Source organism: Aythya fuligula, chromosome Z (genome assembly GCF_009819795.1).
Source record: "Aythya fuligula isolate bAytFul2 chromosome Z, bAytFul2.pri, whole genome shotgun sequence".
NCBI classification, from domain to species: Eukaryota; Metazoa; Chordata; class Aves; order Anseriformes; family Anatidae; genus Aythya; species Aythya fuligula.
This window is the reverse complement of record NC_045593.1, coordinates 61,751,602-61,774,301: the sequence shown is the minus strand read 5'-3', so window position 1 is coordinate 61,774,301 and position 22,700 is coordinate 61,751,602. Positions and strand designations below refer to the sequence as shown.

The window sequence follows — 22,700 nt, the reverse complement described above, 5'->3', positions numbered from 1 at the left end:
AGGGAAAGGGAAAGGGAAAGGGAAAGGGAAAGGGAAAGGGAAAGGGAAAGGGAAAGGGAAAGGGAAAGAAAAGGAAGGAGTTGTTGGTTAAGACAAAGACAGTTTAATAGGACAGAAAAGGAAGAGATAATAAAAATAATAATATATATGCAAAACAAGTAATGCACAATGCACTTGATCACCACGGGCCAACTGATGCACAGCCCATCCCTGAGCTCTGCCCTCCTCCCCTTTTTATTATTCAGCATGATGTCACGTGGTATGGGACATCCCTTTGGACTCTTTGGGTCACTTATCCTAGGTGTCTCCCCTCCCAGTTCCTGGTGCACCCCCAGCCTCCTCAGTGTCAGGGCAGCACCAGAAGCTAAAAAGGCCTTGGCTCTATGCAAGCACTGTTCTGCAACAACTAAATACATTGGTGTGTTATCAGCATTATTTTTCTCTTAAATCCAAAATACATCAACATACAAACCACTAAGGAGAAAATTAACTATCTCAGCCAGAACCAGGACAATCAGGACAATTGGACTTCATCCAATCCACACATCACACTTCCCCATCCTTCTGCATTATCCACCAAATGCTCCCAGGTCCTTGAGCAGAAGCAGTCCCACAGATAGGTTTGCCTTTGCTTGAGGCAAGGATAACCTAGACTATCTTCCCTTTCATGTTCTTTACATGTACTACAAGGACTTTATCCCCATCAAAAAGAAAACAAAAAAAAACAAAAACCAAAAAAAGGTAGGGCGTTAGTAATTGGAGACTCCTTGCTGAGAGGCACTGAGGCGCCCATTGCCATACAGGTAATCTCTCCAGAGAGGTTTGCTGCCTGCCTTGGGTCTGCATTTGTGCTATCATGAAGAGGCTAACAAGGCTGGTGGGGCCAGAAACTACCACCCATTCCTACTCTTTCATGTAGGGTCAAATGAGCCTGCAACAAAGAAACTCCAAAATATCAAAAGGGACTTTATATCCCTCAGAAAGATGTTGAAAGGGTTGGAAACGCAGATAGTGCTCTCCTTTATCATAGAATCATAAAGGTTGGAAAAGACCTCCAAGATCATCTGGTCCAACCATCCTCCCAGCTGGAGACTGGGACCAGAGAAGAAAGAGACAAACAGATCAGCTCAATGAGTGGCTGTGCAGCTGGTGCCTCACTCAGGATTTTTGGGGTTCTATGATCTCAGATGAGCTTTTGAGAGACTGGGCATGCTGAGACCAGATGGGGAGCACCTGACCAGGTGGGGCAAGAGTGTTCTGGGCAGCAAGCTGGCTGGGCTTATTAACAGGGATTTAAACTAGGTGGTGGGGGAAGGGGTTGTACCTCTGAGTAATGGAAGCGAACCTGGGATCACCGCATTTTAGGAAGCAAGAGGGAAATATCTGTGAATTATCCCAGAAGAATTAGGAAGGGCTCCTCTGAAAAGGTGACTTGAGCCACTTCAGTCTTAGCAGCCTGATCCACCTGCTGGTTGCCTTGATGTTCTTCAGTGGCCTGATTCTTGGGTATGTGAGCATCTACGTAGCGTACTTTTACAGCCAGGTTCTCTACCCAGGTGACAATATCATGCCACAATGTGGCAGCCCAGATGGGTTTGCCCCTGCATTGCCAGTTGCTGTGCTTCCATTGCTGTAACCACCTCCATAGGGCATTTGCCACCATCCATGAGTCCGTATATAGAGAGAGCACTGGCCACTTTTCCCATTCAGCGCTATCTAAAGCCATCCAGACTGCTTTTCGCTTCTACACATTGTCTTGTTTCACCTTCTCCTCCTGCAGTTTCTGTAACTTGTGTAGGACTCTATGTAGCAGCCTTCTGCCTCTGATGCTTTCCCACAATGTGGCAGGACCCATCAGTGAACAGGGCATATTGCTTCTCATTTTCTGGTAGCTTGTTATACAGGGGGGCCTCTTCACAAGGCATTACCTTCTCCTCTGGTGATATTCCAAAATATTTGCCTTCTGGCCAGTCCACCATCACTTCCAAGACTCCTGGGTGACTGGGGTTTCCTATTCGAGCCTGCTGTGTGATCAGAGTGACCTGCTTACTCCACGTAGCACCAATTGCATGGTATATAGAGGGGACCCTCCTTCTGAACATCCAGCCTGGCCCTAACAGTCAGGCTGCCAGGAGGAGCAGTGCTTCAGTGCCAACCACTTCTGAAGCAGCTCAAACCCCTTCATATGTTGCCATTGTCTCGTTTTCGGTTGGAGTATAGCAGGGCTTGGATACTCTGTATCCCAAACTCTAAACCTTTAGGGGCTGATGTTCAGTGTCTCCAGGTGCTTTCTGCCAAGGCTCCAGGTAGAGCCATTCTCCACAGAGCACAGGCTACCTGCAGAGCACGTTTTTACATCTTGTCATGCCCGAACTGGCCTATGAACTGCATGAACTATTTCCTATTTAATTTGTTCAAAGGCTTGTTGTTGCTCAGAGCCCCATTTGAAATCATTCTTCTTCCAGGTCACTTGGCAGAGCAGGCTTACAATCAGATTGTAATTTGGAATGTGCACTCCCCAAAGGCTGACAATGCCTAAGAAAGTTTCCATTTCCTTTTCGTTAGCTGGTGGAAACTTAGCTGCTACTTTGTTGATCACATCCACTGGCATCTGATGATGTCTGTCTTGCCATTTTATTGCTAAAACTGGATCTTGTGTGCATGTCCCTTGAGCTTACTTTGTTTTGTGACAAATCTGGCTATCAGAAGGATTTAGACTATTATCTTCCCCTTCTCAAACAGTTTTGTTGTGTCACCCCACATATATCATCAACATACTGCAGGTGTTCAGGAACTTCCCCCCTTTCCAACATAGACTGATCAGTCCATGGCAAATGGTAGGTCTGTGCGTCCAACCCTGGGGCAGTAGATTCCAGGTGTATTGGATGCCCCTTCAAGTGAAAGCAAGCAGTGGCCTGCACGCTGCTGTCAAAGGGTTTGAGAAAAATGCATTAGTGATGTCAGTCCTGGCATAACACTTGGCTGCCTTTGACTTCAGCTTATAGTGAAGTTCTAGCCCATCTGGCATGACAGCACTTAATGGTGGCATGTCTTCATTCAGGCCGTGATAGCCCACTGTTAGCCTCCACTCTCCATTAGTTTCACACTGGCCGTATGGGATTATTAAAGGTTGAGTGAGTCTTGCTGATCACTCCTTGACTGTCTGTGTCATGAACCAGCTCATAGGTGGGAATCAGGCAGTCTCGGATGGTGCAGTATTGCCAGCAGTGTACTGTTGTGGGAGTGATTGGCACCTGCGATTTTTCAACCCTCAGCAGCCCACAACAGAAGGGTCCTCTGAGAGACACAACAAGGTAGACAGCTGTGTGATTCCCTCCATGTACACGGAAGCAATGCCAAGAGCCTGCTGGTACACTTCTGCGTCCTTGAAGCAACTTCTCCTGAGGCAGTCTATGCCAAGGATACACAGAGCCTCCAGGCCAGTCACCATGTGCTGCTTCTACTGCTCATTCCCACTTCGGCTTACTTTGACCTCCAGTATCAAACTAAGTTAGTTGTTGGGATCTCCCTGCCACTCCAGAAATACAGATATGTTCTGCCCCTTTACAGCTTGATGGCATCAGGATACATTGTGCACAGGTATCCACTAGAGCCTGTATGTCTTATGTGCCAGGCCATCAAATCCACACAGTTCAATAAACCTGGTTGTGCCTTACCTCCACTTGGCTGGAGGCACTGCTCCTCTAGTCCTCTTCATTGCATTCAAATTCATTACTCAATTCTTGTAAGTGTGAATCAGACATTCCTTCATTAAGGTCAGAAAGATCAGCCCACCTACTCTCTCTCTGTAGAACCTCTCACTGGAAACTAGAGCAGCCATTTTCCTGGAAGAACCTCTTCTTACCCTTGTTTTTCCTTGCAACTCATGTACCTGTGCCTCTAGCATTGAGGTAGATTTTCCATCCTCATATCCTCCCTATGACCAAATAGATAAAACCACACAGTTGCACACTGTGTGTACTTACTATATCCTCTCTCTTGACCAGAGGAACACTTACTACTAATAGCTTAGACACTGGCCTTTATGGGTAGAGGAGTAAACTTACTCTCCCTCCAAGCTGCTGAACCAGTTTCTCTACAATTGACATGCAGGTCTGTAGGGAAGAAGAGAGACAGTTCATATTTTCTGAGTTGGCCACTCAATTTACTCACTGTCCCTCTTTCTAGGTCATTACTGCCAATGACTTGGCATATGGCAATGATGTGCTTCATGCAGACTTCCACCACGTGGTTTCACTGCATGCACTTGACTTCATCTGGATCTTCGGATAACTGGAAAGAAAACACTGAAGTTCCTGAAACATGTAGCTACATGAGAAGTTGCCTCCTTCCTCCACTATGTGCTAATGACTTAAAGTTACATGTACATCCTTGTTAAGGTGCTCACGTTGGTAAGCATACAGTTAATTTTTGGAGTCCTTTCATGTTTGTTTTGTCCCTTGTCTCATTTTGTATACATAAAGTTAGGCTATGGATAAGGCTCTCTAAAAGTCCAACTGTGTTTGTTTCTTAGGACTAATTACCTTGCCTGTACAGCCTACAAAACACATCTGAATGGACAACAAATGTGTCACACAGACTTTGAATAGCACTGAATATGACTAATGTCAGCTAGGAGCCAGGAATTAGAGCAACTGTGCATATTGGTGCTTCTGGAACTCAACCCAAGGCACCTAACTGTTTCTCCATTATCTGCTTGAAAGCTCATATATTGAATACACAAATTCAAGATCCATTTCAGGGATCAAATATTTCAGTGAATTATACTCAGTGCTGCAGTAAGTGCAAGTTTACTGCTTTTCTGGATGAACCCTAAAATCAAGAACAAGGAACAAAAATTTTTAAGTCTGTATGGTGGTTTTACTCGGGTGGGCAGCTGAGCCCACAACTGCTCTCTCACTCCACCTCCTCAAAGAGAAAGGGGCAGAAAATATGATGCAAAGGGCTCAAACTTTGAGATAAGGAAGGGAAGATTGCTCAACAATTATTGTGACAGGAAAAACAGAGTAGGGAGATAGTAAAATGTACTGCCTATTCCTAACAAGCTAGAGACGTGAGAAACAAAGAAAATAATGACACCTTCCCCCCATCCACACTCTTCTACCTCTTCTACTTCCTCCTGCTGAGCAGTGCAGGGGAACATGGAATGGGGGCTGCAGTCAGTCTACAGCACTTTGCCTCCACTGCTCCCTCACAGTCCCTCTCTGCCCCTGCTCGCCGTGGGGTCCCTCCCAGGGATGTCGTCCTTCCCCAGCTGAGCCTGTGGGGGGTCCATCCATCCTGCAGGAGCAAACTGCTCCAGCACGGGTCCCCCACGGGTGGGCAGCAGCTCCCCCCAGACCCCCTGCTCCTGCATGGGCTCCTCTCCACGGGCTGCAGCTCCGGCCTGGGGCCTGCTCCTGCGGGGGCCGCAGCCTCCTCCAGGCCACATCCACCTGCTCCACCGGGGGCTCCTCCACCCATGGGGGGGCTGCAGCGTGGAGATCTGCTCCATGTGGGACCCATGGGCTGCAGGGGGACAGCCTGCTCCACCAGGGGCCTCTCCCTGCACAGCCCGCAGGGGAACTGCTGCTGCCTGCCTGCAGCACCTCCTGCCCTCCCTCCTTCTGCACCTGCCTTGGAGTCTGCAAGGATGTCTCTTACTCCTTGCTCTCCTAGCTGCTGTTCCACTGCATTTTTTTCCCTTTCTTAAATCTGCTCTCCAAGAGGCACAAACAACATAGCTTATTGGCTCAGCTCTGGCAGCAGTAGGCCCCTTATCTGCCATGGGGCAGCTTCTGGATTTTTCTCACAGAAGCCACACCTGTGGCTGCCCACTACCCAAGCCTTGCCACACACACACACTACAGCCTGACTGATACTTGCAAAAATTGCATGGGCAAAGATGTAAGGCCACAGATGAGAAAGAGATGAGAAAGGAGTAAAGTCCTGCCCAACATGTCCTTTCATCCAGGACACATTTTATTTCAAAGTGTGAGGTTGAAATAAGAGCAAGAGACAGAACTTCAGATAAAATCATGAAGGATTGTGCAGCTGTTATTACGTTGGTGGGCACAGGTCATATTTTCTCCTGCTTTCAAAGTAGGGAGGGAACACTTAAAATATCTCATCCAGAATAAGCTGCAAAACACAACAACTGCAGTATTAGACTGACATACTGTTGTATGTTGGTATTTACATTCACTGAAAGGGTGCATTGATTATAAGGGAAAATGTAGATGCCTGTTTCATATGGAAAAGCCAGTTATTTCAACTTTTTCCACCATGGAAAAAAAGGCACGTTGGGCTTAAAATGTTCTGTGATTTTAACTTAAAACTTTAAAGAAACAGACATTGGACATTTCTACTTTTTATTAATTTGGTGAAACTGTAAACATTGATTTTCAACCATCTTAAATCAGCATTTTTGTGCAATATCCACATTCCATTTTCAACTTTGCACCTTTCCCACCCTTAAGCTTTTTCATCGTCTGTCAAACTGTCTATGAAGAGACAGGAATGAAGAGCAAATAGTTTTTATGCCATCAGAAAGTAGTTGGAAAGTATGAAGTCTTACCCAACTCCTTAAAATCAGATTTGCTTTTAAAACACAGATGATACCAGTCCTTGATTATTAAATAAAGACTTCACCTTCTTCTATTCCTGCTGGAGATTTGTATTATGTCTCCTAAAACAGAACAAGACAAATGGTTTATTCAGGTTTTGCAACTTTTTTTCCTGTACAGAGGAAGGAATGCTGCCATTATATTGCTGAGTTTCAAGAGCAGCACAAATACTTTGTCTGAAAATTTAGTGTGACTTCTCCTTAAAACTCACAGAAAGGATAAACAGTTTGAAAATGACCACTGCTAGCCCTTAATTATATCAACAAAAATCTTACTGGACACAAGAAATTGTATAGCAATGCAAAAAAAGCCTTATCTGCACTTTCATGTAATAGCTGAAATACTGTATGCAACTTAAGGACCATCTCAGACGGAACAAGCAGCAAAAATAACATTAGCTTACATACTTGTTTTGTACTTTCCATTAACCTCCTACTAGATCCAAAAGAGCTAAAAGAAGTATATAATCTGATGGTCTCAAATTCTGCAGGTCTGTAAAACATGCTCCACATCTCAAGTACTATAGATTGGACACAGAGCTCTATCAACTCATACATGCAGCAAAATAGATCTGCTAAAAGGATTGAATTTAGCTGAAACCTTGCTGAAGAATACAGTATTTTTCCATGACTTGTAGTACCAGCATCTAAACTACATCTAAAAAGCTCTGTTCTAACAAAGCCAAAAATTAAGGCTGATCAGCAAGGCAGTTTGTGAAACAACACAGAAAATGGTTTCCAGCAGGCGTAACCTCTGAAATTTCCTGCCTGATCTATTATCTGTTACCTCACAACAAAATTTGCTTTTTAAGATGTATAGGTAAGAAGCCAAGTAATTCTTCACTGGGTGGGAACATTGAGTCATTCTTCAGAAGTATTCATCTTCTTGAAATCAGCACTTCAAAAAAAAAAAATGAAGAAAAATAATATACAAAAAAAAGTAATTAAGTTTGTATCAGAAAGAAGACAATACACACAAAATTTTCAAATTCATGAAACTTAAAAGCTTAATTCCAACAGCAATTCAGTATTTTATAATTTTTTATAGTTTTCAGTAATAAATCCTGATAAAGCCACTGACATGTCTACTCATTTGAGATTAGAACTGTTTACCTGTTCTATTAAACCTAGATTTCAGAACCAAATGAAAATAGAAATACATTTATAAAATACTTATGATTAAAAGGCTAAAAGAGACTCCCCCCATTCATTTTTCTTTTTAGCACGGGCAAGAACTGCAACTTTGACAACATAATGAATTAGGTTTTTTGGAAGCTAAAGCACATACACATGAAGGATCAAAATATGTTAATTCTAATTGATGGGAAGAAGACCAAAAATAATAGCCTAAAGCAAATTGCTTTGCCACCACAGTACAGCTGCAGAAAGTTGACAGCACTCTTTCTCACCCTGCTTACAGATCTCAGCCTGACAATGTGAACTAGAGCTGTAAACTCTTGGCAATGAAAGCATAAGTATTTGATATAATAGGCTATATTAGATATATAGTAATGTTCTGAGAACTTGCTATCTTCCCTCTCGCAGAACATATAATAGCATGTCCTCCATTTCATACAACAAAATGCCTTCCCTAGATTTTTTTTCCTTGAAAAATATTATTGCCCCATTTCACAGAAACATCTGAATTGTTGGTCTCCAACATGTACCTAGTTACTTCTTCAATGCAACTCTAGTTGGCATCAGTTTAATTTAACTTCAAAAAGGCTGTTTTTACGTATTAAAAGGCAGAATTAAAAAACAGAGAAGAGCCTGCACGATCTAGTCTGAAGTCAATGACGTCCTTGCTTAGAGGAGGAATTTGAAGTAGATGACCTGCCAAAATCCTTTCCAAACTGGATGATTCTCAGATATGGCTCATTCTTCATACTTACAGAAACTTTTGAAAAGTTAAAAAAAAAAAGAAACAAGTATTTTACCCATGTTCTTGCATGTAGTTTTAATTCAACATGGTCTTGCACTTTGGAAGGTTGAGGAATTTGAAAAAGCCATTATGAAGTATATACAACAAAGCATAACATACAAACCAGGTTTCCTTTGGGTGCCTCTTCAGTGAATTACTTCAAAATTTTTACAGTGGATTCTCACTTTATTTGATTGCTTGCATTCTATACACTAAATTTTCCATTAACAATATTCCAAAACAAGTTCCCAAGATCACTACACTTTCAATTTCAATGCTTATGTATTTAAAAAGAACATGAAAGTTACTTTAATAGTAAAGCAGACTTGCACATGATTTCAAGTCAGAGCTTATGAACAGCAACACTTTCACTGTTTTGCCATTATTTCTTTCCATAAATGGTAGCTACTATACAACGTTTAAAGATTAAATGCACATCAATTTACAGTATTTGAAGATAAAGACTTACTACAGGGAAGTGTGAATAAGGCAACAGCCTCTCATATAATTTAAAAGTGACTGTCCACATGCCTGCTTTATTTGCTAAAATCACACCCCCCTGCAACACTTTTCATTATATTCACTGACAAAACCAACAAATAAGTTATTTAGAATGATCAAAACTCATTTTCAGACGGATTTATTTTTTTTTTTTACTAGGTGAAGAGTGCAAAAATGTTACATTTCAGTAGTTGCTTGCACATGAACAGACTGAATTCTGCTTCACAAAATATCTAATTCATCAGAGACTTTAAGCAAAGAACATGAGTGCTAAATCTTAAGTAGGTAATTTCGTACATATCCCTCCAATCTAGCAAAAGAGAAACTTCAGAAATGGCCAACTGATCGTTTTCCTTTCACTACACTTCAAACATTGATACTAAATACAGTTGCAAGATTATTCTACTCTTAGATGGAGTAAAACTGAACCAAAGTTATGAGTAGAAAGTGGTCTAAGAATGGCACTTACACATGCACACAATAGCTTCTAATTTTCTTTATTCACACACTTTAGTTACTGTAAGCCTTGTGAACAGACAGAGACAGCCACATTTTTACATTCTGTGCAACTTTATCCCCAAAAAAGTTTTTATTTTGTATAAAGCAAAAGATTCATCTTCTGCCACACTGCAGCAAAGTAAGATTATATACTTGTAAATTATGTGATTTTTGTCTACTTAAGTTACTTCTACAGTTTCTGTTTTGCTCACAGGTCCATTAACAGTGAAGCTGAAAACACTTAAAAAGACCAATAAGCCCAGTCTCACATTTCCAGGTACCTACAACTTATGAAATAAATTCCTTTAAACTGTCTAGCAGTCCAAATTAAATATCAGATACGATGTTTATAGACCAAAGATCAAGAATTCATATCCATTCTATAAGTCAGTTAATTGGTAAGAGGAAAGGTAAATCCTCATTCCAACCATATTTGAAATTATCCCCTTTTGTATGACTGGATATTATATTCCTGTTTATCATTTTAAATTTAAACAGTACTTTTTGAATGGCATTCATCTAAATTTCCAGTTTTAAAACAAGTTCTTCTACAAGAATCCACAGAGTGGATTCTTCAAGCTTTATTTTCTATGCCATTTTAACAATAATTAGGTTAGTAAATAACTCAATTATGTCCACTGTGCTAAATCCACACCTGAACAGATTAAGAAACATTTTGAAGCAGTGTTGAGTAGATAATTTTGGTGAGCTGTAGAACAGCCACATGCAAGGTATACTGTACTATAACAGCTCCAAATCCTTTATAAAAACCTAGCATTCCTTCTTCACGTTTTATAGTATTTATGCAGTCTCTCATCCCCTCATACTGAGTATTGATTGGAAGCACTTCATAGCCAAGGTCTGTATTGTCAATTATTGTGCGTGTCCCTTGAATATGAAGGCGATGTAAAACTGTCTCCAGCGGGTAAAGCATGACATCAGCACAAAGGCTAGCAGCAAAGCTAGCAATAAGTTCAGGAAAGTATGCATCCAGCATGCTCTGCACAGAAGTAGAGCTCTCTGTTGGAAGGTTGTGGGAATTATCCCTTTTCAGAACAAACAAAACAAGCTTCTGGACGATGGAACTGATGACATAGTGAAGAACTCCATGTACGGCAGTTGGAAAAATCAAGACCATTAGAGGAAGAAGCCGCTTGCTGTGGGGTACTCCCAAGCCTACAACTCTGCCAATTCCTTCTTTCACACAGTCCAGAATACCAGGATTGTCTCGAATGATTTCACTCTACAAGTAAAAAGGATTAGTTACAACTTGTGCTGCCCATTTCCAAACCATGCTGACATTACCACTGCTGAATTTTACCCTATGATATTTATATATTTGCATACTACTATGTCTACACATCTTTACTGATATTATAAAATCTCTGCTTTAATGTTTTTGGTATGTAGCATTCTTAATAGCAATCTGGTGAATGTGCTTTAAAAAAAAAATAAAATGATCCCACCTTAAAGAGCCTTCTTCTCATCTACATTCCATTTGTGTTATTAGCAAAGAAATACAACTTTCAGCTTACCACTGAGAGTATCACTCTGCACAACAATGATCATGTACTGAAAACATCTAACTCTGAACTCAAATCCCAGGAAGCATTTACCTGAATTAAAAACCTTAAAGCAAAGGATTTTTAACTTTAGTCTTTGAACGTGCATATGCGTAACAAAGACTTCCTCAACTAAACCTCAACTAAGTTGACTTGAAAGATCATTTTTACTTGGAATTTAATAAATTCAACTACTAATATTTCCATTTTACTTTTGGAGTCTAAAATAGCACTTTCCATATGCTACCTCTCAGAAAATAAATAATTTTGTTCAAATAATACAGAATTTGCTTACTAATTATTTTATTATTATATTCCACCTACGCTTGCAGGATTAAGCCAAAATATGTTGTTTCCCCTCCTAATGCTTATACAGATTTGGTGTTTTATCATTACTGTTACATCCAAAATTCAAGATCTTAGAGTTCGCCTCAAGTACGAAGTCCATGCTGGCTATGTCTTGATCACATGCCAGTACAAAACTAGAACGCTCCTAAGTATTCTGGGGAAAGATGAATGGCATTTGTGATCTATCTGCCGAAAAGAGAAGCTAGTTCAAATACCTCAGAATATTTTGTTGATCCAGTCTTTAAATAGAAGTAATACATTATAATTCCTGCTTAGTTCTCTTGTCCCTCATATCACTATCACTGCACTTCAAAACTGTGCTTGATTTTGTCAAATACGCCACCATGTGGTTTGAAATGTAAAAGACATAAGCCATGATATGACAACTACAAACTTTTACTGTTATCTATTTTGATAAAATTTACTTGGACAAGTGTGTCTATTAATTATAGGAATGGTAGGGTTTATCAGAGTTAAGACAATCAAAGTTAACATGAAATTACTAGTAACAAATCCCACGATCTTTAACTTTCATAGTCTGTAATTCAAAATTGTCCTCTTGCAAGCACAGAAGTATAACGTAAACCTGTTAAGACAAGTTGCCTCCCTAGAGTGATGAATACAGCATATATTATGGACAGATGCTAACTTAGACTACTTTTTCTGTGTTTCTGTCAAGGAAATTAATGATTATGCCTCCAGGAACAGCAGGCTACATTTCATACAGCACAGATACATCGATTCAATAAAACACTTACACACAACTGAACCCACTAAGCCTAAAATCCCATCAGATCTCACTAGGATTACTTTCATAAACAATGCTTTACAGAGATCTTTACAGAGATGATCACTTGTTTAAAAGGTTGGGGGAGATGCTGTTTTGGCTTTTTGATCATTTTCCAATTAAGCATTGCTGCCTAGCAAAAAAATTAATTTGTATCTTGTAGCCAGAAGACAGATTCTAAATCATGTCTGGTCTACCACTTATTGTTAAAATTACCACATCCAACAACACAACTAACATTCCCTTGTTCAAAACCACAAGCAGCGCCTGAACAAAACATCCTCAGTACATCCATGTACTCAGTAGAATATACTGAGCCAAACATCCATGGCTCAGTAGAACTCAAGAAACAGGAACATTGTTCCATCGCTGTTTCAAGTTCCAGGATTACGATTTGCTCAGTGTCAAGCTCTTAAGATGCAAGAGCTTCCCAAGTGATCATCTCAGTAGGAGACCAGTTAAATCTCCCTATGGCTTCCACAAACTTTCAAAGATCCACTCAGGCTAGATCTCTGGAATATTGTTTTCAAAACAATTCAGCAAGAGAGAGGAAGGGTGTTTCTTAAATATGAAAGAACTTTAGAGAATGTGGGCTTGTTGTTTGGAGTCTAACTTATGGTGCCTCCATCCTCCCCATGGAGGCACCATCAATCTTACCTATCCTGTTAGTACAAAATGTTGCCAGATCATACAGCCTTCTTAGTGCCTTCTAAGAAATTTGGATCCTCTACATAAGATTATGTATCCATGTATCAGGATCCATTAACAGTCTGTACTTCTACACTACATTCTGGAACTAAGTCAGACTTTTCTCACCTTTTCTCCACAGAAAACATACTATTTCATAGACACAACAGTAGTCCAACTGCAGATTTCAGAAGTTGGGTCTAAATCGGTCTTGACTGTACTTACAACTTGCCTGAATGGAATTGATTACTATGGAGACTCAATGACATGAGTGACTATCCTGCATCACCTTCCACATGAAAGCTCAAGTAAGAGTGCCACTAGCAGCACAAAGATGCTTTCATAATTCAGAGCAACTCATTTTATGGATATAGCTGGGAGAATTACGTTGGCCTATGTATAAGCCTGTCTTTCTCTCCCCAAAGAGATGCAACAACTCACTGAACGACGATCTGCAATAAAGTGCTATGGATTACTCCGTACTGTTACAGAGCAAGTATCCTAGATAACACATCCAGATTTTCCTGAAATTTATTTTGATGGCTAAGGAAAAACTTAGGTGAAAGTTTAAAAGCAAAAGCTGACTGGATGAAAGCAAGTCTGAAATAGTGGAGTTCAGTACTTTGACAAAACAAAGCTGCATTACCAGAACAGCTTTTTAATTGTTACAGGTGAGTGGCCATGCTAGTAACCTACCTAGCAAGCCTTTTAATACCTTCTTTATGACTTCTCTATGATCTCTTCTAGAATGTATAGACGTAACCCGTTTTTATTTCACGCACAATATATTCTGTTTGTATTATGTGTGCTTTCTAATTCTAAGCTTCCACTTAAGACAGCATAATTTTTTTTTTTTATTGGAGTTAGTAGGTCACACAGGCTCGAGTAAAACAGATGCAACTACTACAACCAAAAGCCAAAGCCTCAATTCTCCACGTAATCTATTTCATAAAAAGAGTAACAGGATCTTTTGAAATGCTGTATATATTTGTAAATTACCTGCACAGTTTCAATCAGGCTTGCAGAATAAAAAGGCATTGCTATCACATGTGTTAACCTGTAGAAATTAAGAAAAATGAGAATTATGTTCATGACAATATTATAGTTTTATCCAACTCTGCACCTGAAAGCAGATTCAGTTATCTACCTAGTCATGCCTGAGGGAAAGCTACAACAAACCATAACTCAATTATTAGAGCACAAAATAAGCCACCAAGATGTTCTGAAGTTCTGTTAAATTCTATTCTCATGCGACAGATCAATTAAAAGGCTCTCAGATATCAGAATTCAGTTATTAGCAGAATTTGAATTTTAAATTAGTCTGGGTCCATACAGATACAGGAGAATCCAGTAAGAAAAAAAGCGTCAAACTGGCACACACAATCAACATGGTTCAAAAAAAAAAAAAAAAGCAGAATTTTAGAACTTCCCTTAGTACCCTGTCAAGTAACTGATCTGCAGATTGTACTGCCATACATTTAATAGCTTTCTTACTATTGTTTAGCCAATAAAGAAAGGTAATAACTACAGCTATACTTACCCTTTGAGCAGAAGGTGTCCACCTATCTGTTTGAGGTTCCATTTATGTGAGAGCTCTCTAAAAAGAAAAGCAGTATTTACTGTACTATGGATAAAAACAATTACTCAAGGATTTCTTTCAGAGACATCAACATCCAGTTTTCATATTGGTGTTCTATTATTACTCTACAGATGTGTCTTTCCACAATGGGAAATCCTGCAGTCACCTATGCACATTTAGTAAATCACGCTCAACTTTTAAAGTTTATTCAGGCCTGCTAGATATTTTAATTAAAAAAGTTTTAGATTATTAGTAAGCTCTCTGTAGCTCTCACATCTACCATCTTTAGTGTTTGGTATTTATTTTGCATCCTAGCGTACTACCTCTTAAAGCAATTTTCAGGCAATATTTGAAGTTTTAATATCTCCATAGTTTTCCTTTACCAGAAGTTCTTTACCATGTTTTGGTTTGGTTACATTCTTTAGTCAAGGACACTTGACTAGAACCCCACACTAGCTCAAGGCCATACATTTTCAACATTTTCATACATATTCAACAGCCATACATTTAGTAAATACATATAATGTAAAGATATTTCTACTTGAAATATTGATTGGACATATTTGACTTGATTTTTTTTTTTAAATAAGCTCTAATGTATTCAGTTTAAGTTCTTGTCCAGAAACCACATTTGCACATTGCTTGTGGTTACAGTTACTTTAATTCAAGAAAGAAAACTTAATTCTTTGAAGAACTGTTGATAACTAGGAGGTATCAACATCTTAAATACATAGAACTTCACCTCCTCCTTAATAATCTTCACTTCCTCTTAGGTACTACAGACACTTTGATCGTATCTAATGAGCCACTGAACTTAGAAAACAAACGCAGCCAAACTTATGTGTGAAAGTCTAACATGCCAATCTAGCAGACAGAACAGTTCCTGAAGTGGAGGAACAAACATAGAATTAGTTTGTTTACTACAGAGCAACATTCAACTTGCCACAGAAATGATAAAGTACATTTCCAGGCCTCTTTCCTAACAGAGGGATGCTTTTTATAATACCATGATATGGAATTAGAATCAACGTTTCAGTTTGTCCTTTGGAGCTCAGTTAAACAAAACTTTTAAGAACACCTACAGTGGCACTTCTGTTATAAGGAATAACCTCCACCTCCCTGTGACAGCCAAACGATGCATGCTACCACTTAAAAAGCATCCAATAGAAAACTGCACAGGGTGATGCATGTACAAGACAACCATTTTATCCAGATCCCTTCCCCAATCTGGTCGTGACTACTTACATACTGTGGTCATACAAGCATGGGGGTAACACCTAGAAAGGTGCTATCTTTTACTAACTTTGGATTATCTCAAAGTCTCTCTGCATTTCACTAAAAGTTTTAGTGACTTTATACAATAGCATCTCTCACACGTGCTGCATACTCTGGAAGTGTCTGTAACAAAACAGACAGCATGCTATTACATGCTGACATGCACAGTTGTCAGCCCTTACTGTTCAGCTCTGGACCATTACAAAACAACACTGATGAAAAGCTTACAGACAAAAAGGCTTTAGCACACATATCTTAAGGCAAAAAGACATCACTGTTTTAGCATAACTTTGAATTGTGATTCAAAACAGGAAGAGTTGCAAATCAAAATAAAATACTAAACATCTATACTACAGCCTAGGATGGACACAGGCAGAGTGGTGAATCTCTTTAAATAAAGTCACTTGTTTTTCAGTTGTATTCCCTTTGTTCAGTATTCTGATAACAACATAGATATAGCTGTTGGGAAAGGAGAAATAAAAACAGTGCTGACAGCACATAAACTCTTACTTAGCACATCTTTTAATTTATTAGTGCCGGCTACTCTATTTTCTCACCTACCACAAAGCAAGCAGTCAGCGACAGGTCATTAGCTATGCACATTTTCTGTGTTTTGATTAATGACACTAGGACTTTTTACTTTATACATTGTATTGGCTCATGCCACAAAAATGAAAACAAAAAACTCGTGAATTGTGTGACAATGGAATCATATTGAAGACCAATTTGGAGTATTGTTTCTGTAGTCAGACCAGTAGGTAAATATGGCTTCCAGAACATCTGTCACTGCTTAATTACAAGGCTGTCTTTTCCAAGACAACCCCATAGTGCTAAAACCATCTATTTAATATCTGATTGCTCTAATCAACTGAAAAATTCCAAACAACCTTGTATTTCTAACTGTTTGAATATAAGTCAACAATCGATGATCATTCTGTTAGCAGCCGTAAAAAAAAAAAAAAAAGCAATACCTTGGCAACGGAGTAAATTCACTGACGATGCCTTCTGTTCCCAGGGTTATTCCCTGAACAATGAATGTGCTGCCCATTCCTTTCCAAAGAGCTCTTGGACCCTGTGTTTAGAAATATGTAGTTATATGCAATGTGATACTCAGTCTTCTCACCATCTTACTAATTTTTATAGATTTTCAGCAAATCCAAGCTGCACAGAAGTACAATTCTAATGTTAAACTTCAGTATCATCAAACCCAGGGGACAACTAACTTTCAACTCTGAAGAAACTTGTGTTAATAGATAACTTCAGTTGTCAACAACAGGTGATTTGGGAGACACCTATCTCACCCTATGCCATAAGTTTAACACTATTTCCAATGAACAAAATTAACTGGAGATGTTAAAACACTCTCATAAGGAATCCATAAAGTCTTTTCCCAATGTTCACTGATCTGAGTATCAAAACTTTCACTCCACCCCATTCCCCAACACTATGCAGAACTGTAAAATCATACAATACTGTCTTCAGAAGTAGTCATTTAACATCTCTTTATCTATGTAAAAATTAATGATTTTTTTAGATTCCTAACTGAAAAACAACTGATTTGAGGGACCCTCTTATTTACTAATATCTACGCACCCTTCCTACCAAGTAAAAATTTTCATAAGGAAAGGTTACCTTTTTGCAACATTTCTGCAACTATAAATATTCCCTTACAATTGCCACCTGTTTATCCACCCACTGTATAGAGCTACAGATGTCAGTATACAAACATGTTAAAGAAACTTTCCCTGCTCAGACACAGACTTGCACCACACACTGACCTGTGTCTTATTGATGCTGTACATAATATTGACAATTGTAAATGGAGTGAGATGATAATTCCGAGCATGATAATTAACCTGTTAAAAATATAAAGAGAGCAGCTTTATAAACACACACGTTACAACTCTGAAGAAAAAAGCGCTTTGCTTTTGTAAAGGTCAAAGTGACCAACATAGGAATAAATTCTCAATGAAATTTAGGGAAACAGGCAGACCTTTCAAATGCTTGTATGCTGAAAATGTAAACAAAAGAAAGCATAAAACAGAAAATATTTGAAACAAAACATCCTGCTAGTAAAGGGGATCTGAAAGTTGTTTCAGAGATGAAGAACTCATTTGCTGTAATTTGTTTGTCATTATCCAAACAAAAAAAGAATGCTCAAGTTAAGTTTCAGAACAGAAAACGTGTACACTACAAACAGAAACATGACAATGCTGCAGCATCTCCTTAATATTATAAAGCTTCCTTATATTTTACAGAATATGATGACAAAAGTATCATAGTACACAAAAGATGGGACTGGAAAAAATAATATAAAAGATATACCTGACACTGACGACGTAGAACAATGCAAGGATGTGCCAACACATTTTCTGTAAATAAGCTTTAAAAGAAAAGTGTATTTAAAGTATTGGAAGCAACTGTAAATCTTTTAGAAAAGGCTTGTTATTGTTTTCTAAGAACATTACATTAGTACTTGAAAAAATTATACATTACTCAGTGAATTAATGAGGCATTTTGGAGGGCTACCTCACAATATACCAATACTACACAGGAACAAATACAAAAATACACAACACATATATGGTCTTTCTCATAGTGAATATATGCATATATGTATGTATTTCTCATAGACAAAACAATGCACCGAAATTCTTAAGCCTTCCCTGTGTAAAATATGAGGGGACAAGACCAGGCAGAGGCAGGACATTGGAAAAATTAGTTTCCAGTTTTATGTTAATTCTGCACACCACAGGATTAGTCAAGACCTTCTTTAGCAAGGCAAGCAGATTGGTACCAACAGCTACTTTTGAATTTCAGTTACATCTTTCTCATCAGAAAATGCTACTGCCCCAACACCTTTCCCCCTAGTTCCAGAAACAGTATTCAACCAAGCTTCCACAGGAAAAAAAGTTTCTTAGTTCTAAAATAGGATTTCTGGTCACAATCACATAGAGAAACCCTTAATTGATTCTCAAAGTATCTGAGTGGGGTCAGAACACTTCTCTGCTTGTGGTTCCAATCTGGGCTATTGGTTAGAAAATTAAGACCTCAAGCCTTTACCTAAGCATTCCAGACAACAGCTCTCACCACCAACTTACTGGATCATCTGAGGCAGGTGGGAGGGACTCTGGATAACCAAGTATTAAATTACACAGTAAAGTACTAATCCTGCAGTTTCATAAACTATTGAGCTTATCAGCAGTTTGCTGCTAACAAAACAGGTAAAGCTTTCCTCATACTCCATTCGCTATCTATTTAGCTCTTCGGGTAGCCAGCCCAACTAACCTTGCAAAAACTACTAACCTTTTCTTTTGGGTGTTTTCTATGAGATTTCTGGCTTAAACCATGTCACAGCAGGTCTGATGCAAATCAATGCAAAAAAAAACCTGGCCTGATACAAATGCAAAAGCATAAGCTGGTAGAAGCGATCTCAGTGGTGATATAATGTTGATCAACTCTTTACCAAAACCACATGCCTGCTTTATAGTCCTAAAAGACACAGTACTCAGGATGTTGAAAACAACTCCCATGCTTGATTAATCTACACTAAATGTTTTGAAGGACAACTGAGCCATGCTAACATCCTTGTGAAAGAGATCAGCATGTTCCTGCCCTATGGCTTCACTCTTTACTGCTCACACCTGAGTTCACTAGCTTGATAAGGTTGGAAATAAACAACTCTCAACATGTCTGGCCTAATTTCCAACCTCTTCAATATTACCGTAATAAAAAGTCTGATCCATGTGCAAGCTGAACCACTGTAAGGGAAGAAGTGGGAGAAGGAAGACAGAAAGTTTCATGAGATGGGAACTCATTACTTCCCAGAAACGGACATTCCTACTCCCCCTTCTTTTTCTCTTCCCTCTCTGAACCACTGCTGGCACTACTTCCAGGTGACTAGCTGGCTATTGCAGTCAGCTCCCAGGTCAATTAACCTGCTTCACAAAACAGCAAAAAATCATCCAGCTCTTTTCCCCGTCTTTATTTTTTATATGATTTAAATTCACTAAAACAAGTTCTTAGAGTCATCAAGGTTGACAGCAACAGGGTAGGGAGCAGGACAGGCTAGAGGCCAAGTAAGAGGTCTTTCTCTTTGAACAGAAGTATACAATAGGAACCTCAACTGCTCAGGAAACTGTGCACATTGGAAACCACTACTTTCAAAAATACTACCAGTAATCAGTATCACCGTAATAATGAATAAAATGGATATTAGACTACTTGGCTAGATCAGTATCACTAACTCAAGATACATTGATATTATACTTAAGGGCATTATCTTGTTCTTAGGAAACATTCACATTATCTAAGTATATGAACAAAACGTGGCAAGGGTGTGAACAGTTTTCTTGTATGATTTTCAAATTGCTGTGAACAATTCCTTACATAAGGAACAATGTTCCTTACATTCACTGTTCCTCGAGCAATTTTGAGAAACATTTCAGTTAAAGAAAAAACAGAAACCTAAATGGATTTTAAATGAAAGGTTTCTACAGGGACTTCAGCTGCTTAAGTCTACTGGCATAAAAATAAAAATAAAAAAAAGCATGTAGGGATTGTAAGACAACTACAGCCTTACTATAGAATAATCACTTAAAATTAAACACAGAAGTCTTACCTGGCAAGTCCAATACCAAAGCCTGCAAATCTGTTCAACTGCTCTGCAAGACATGAAAACAGAATATACAGCATTGATAATCAAAAAGGGTGGTGAGGGAAATACCATGCAGTTCATCAAAAAAAACAAACACATAAAAATCAAACAAAACAAACAACAACAAAACAAAAACAAAGTTTTACACTATACTTGCTTCAAAAGGTAGAGGTAGTAAACAGCAACATTTATGGCAACTTAGCAAAAGCCATAAAACGCTATTCACCCAGGAATAGTTGCACTTCGGACCATGTTTGAGTTTGTGCACTCTTTTATAAGATTTTTCTTGTCTTAAAACAGCTTCAGGAAAAAAAGGACTCAAAGTGAATGATTACAGTAAAACACAGAATCTTTCAATATCTAAAAGAGCTAACTCCAACCAACCACTGAAACAATTAGCATGGATGACAAATTTGCAACATCCCCATTGCACAAACTTACATGTCTAAGGTGAACTTACTTTAAAAATCAAAGACAATAAAAAGAGATAGACTTAGGGAAAGGTAGCATAACATGTATGACTTGGTTTTCTCATCAGTTGTCTACCTTCACTCCTTTGCAAAAAAAAAAAAAAAAAAAAAAAAAAATACAAGAAAAACTTTAAAATTGTAACTAGAATAATGGGTTCAATTCCCTGTTGTTAACTAACATGTACTAACACCTTGGGAATTACCTGAACAGGTTTTTAAGAAGAGCAGTATGTGTACCATAGATGCAATGGAGAATTAATATTCAGCCCTTAAAACTACTGGGTGAAAGCTGACTGTAAATGTGGGTCGTCGTAGTAACCTCAGCAGAGATCCACAAAGCCCTCCTGCAGAGAACGATAAGACTCTCCACTTGTAGAGACTGGACTCAATGATAGGGCAACTCCTTACCAGTCCTCTAAAACGCAGAATCAACACAACCTCCAGGAACAGGTAGGCCAGAAAAAGGTAGAGCTGGAGTACCTCGAATTGGTCGTGTGTTGGGTAGTGCTTTCAAGGATAAAAACTCAATTAAGGGCTTTCAGCGATGGAAGCTCAATTAAGGGCTGTACAGAGACTTGGTGTAGAGCTGAAAAAGCTCACAGAACTGCTGGGTGAAAAAAAGGCTCATCCACGATACATGTTTATTTTGCCTAAGCGAGTCTTTCATAACACTTTCATGCCCAGGTGAATATAAGTTGCTCCAGAACACCCTTTTAATTAAGGCTGCGTTCAGCTGCCTAGGTTTACAAAGTTTCTCTCAGCACATACCAACACCACAAAGGCACAAAACGACACCACCGCACCTCCGAGGGCTTCCACCGTTTCCCTGGCAGCGACCCCGGAGCGCGCTTTCCTCCCCTCACCCCACCAGCTGCGCGGCTCCGCCACCGCCAGGCACGGAGGCGGCTCTCCCCGCCGCCACCCACGCCGTAACCCCTCAAGGTGACAACAAACCGGCCGGGACAGCCGCGCTGCCTCACACGACCCCCAGCGGCACGGCGCTCCCAGCCGAGCCTTACCGGCGCCGGGCCCTGCCGCCCCGAGGCCGGGCTCCTCGTTGAGGCCCAGCGGCGTCCCCGCGCCGTAGGGCGGCGTCTTCTCGCCCCAGTGCAGGTTGCGGCTGCCGGGGATGTCGGGCGGGCTGCTCACCCAGTGGCCCGGCTCCGAGGCCCTGCCGCCGGGGCCCGGCTCCCCCCGGTAGCCCAGCCCGTCGAAGCCGTCGGGGCGCCGCGGGTGCATGGCGGGGGTGAGGTGAGGGGGTTGGGGAGGGGGGGGGCCGTTAACGGCCGCGCAACGGCCCGCGCCCGGCCGCCCCAACCGCCACTTCCGGCCGGCCGCGCCCTGCTGAAGCCGAGCGCGGGGGCACGTGATCGCGGAGGGGGCGGGGCTTGAGGGCGGGCGGGCCAATGGCGGGCCTCCTCTGCCCGGCCCTGGCACTGGCGGCCGGCTCCGCCTCACGGCGCGACCAGCGCGCCCCCCAGCGGCAGGCAGGCGCCATCTCACGCAGCGGCCCCCCGCGCCGTGCCCCCCCGGGGGGGGGGCAGGGCTCAAACAGTGCGGAATAAATAAATTGTGTGTAAAAAGCACCCCAAACGCTGCCGTGTAAATAAATCGTGTGTAAAAACCACCCCGGCTGCTGCTTGCAAAACGGGTTCAGCCCAGGGCCAGTCCGCACATGTGTTGTGCCAAGCCCCAGCCCGTGGCAGGGATCTGCGTGTCTCTGGGGTTGCCAGGGTGCTGACACACCTTTTCCAAGCATTCTGCCATTTTTTTAGGATTTTGCACCTGTT

The 22,700-nt window shown here is 40.4% G+C and overlaps 1 protein-coding gene across 1 annotated transcript; it reads right to left on the bottom strand.

The window, feature by feature from the left end:
* Nucleotides 1-8,711: 8,711 nt before the first annotated feature.
* Nucleotides 8,712-22,237, bottom strand: SLC25A46 (solute carrier family 25 member 46). Its single transcript, XM_032206202.1, has 8 exons — nt 21,930-22,237; nt 20,405-20,447; nt 18,109-18,166; nt 17,562-17,639; nt 16,755-16,855; nt 14,470-14,526; nt 13,929-13,986; nt 8,712-10,788 (listed from the first exon to the last, which is right to left on the bottom strand). The coding sequence occupies exons 1-8, from the start codon at nt 22,147-22,149 to the stop codon at nt 10,210-10,212; spliced, it is 1,194 nt and encodes a 397-aa protein (XP_032062093.1). The 5' UTR covers nt 22,150-22,237; the 3' UTR covers nt 8,712-10,209.
* Nucleotides 22,238-22,700: the final 463 nt, after the last annotated feature.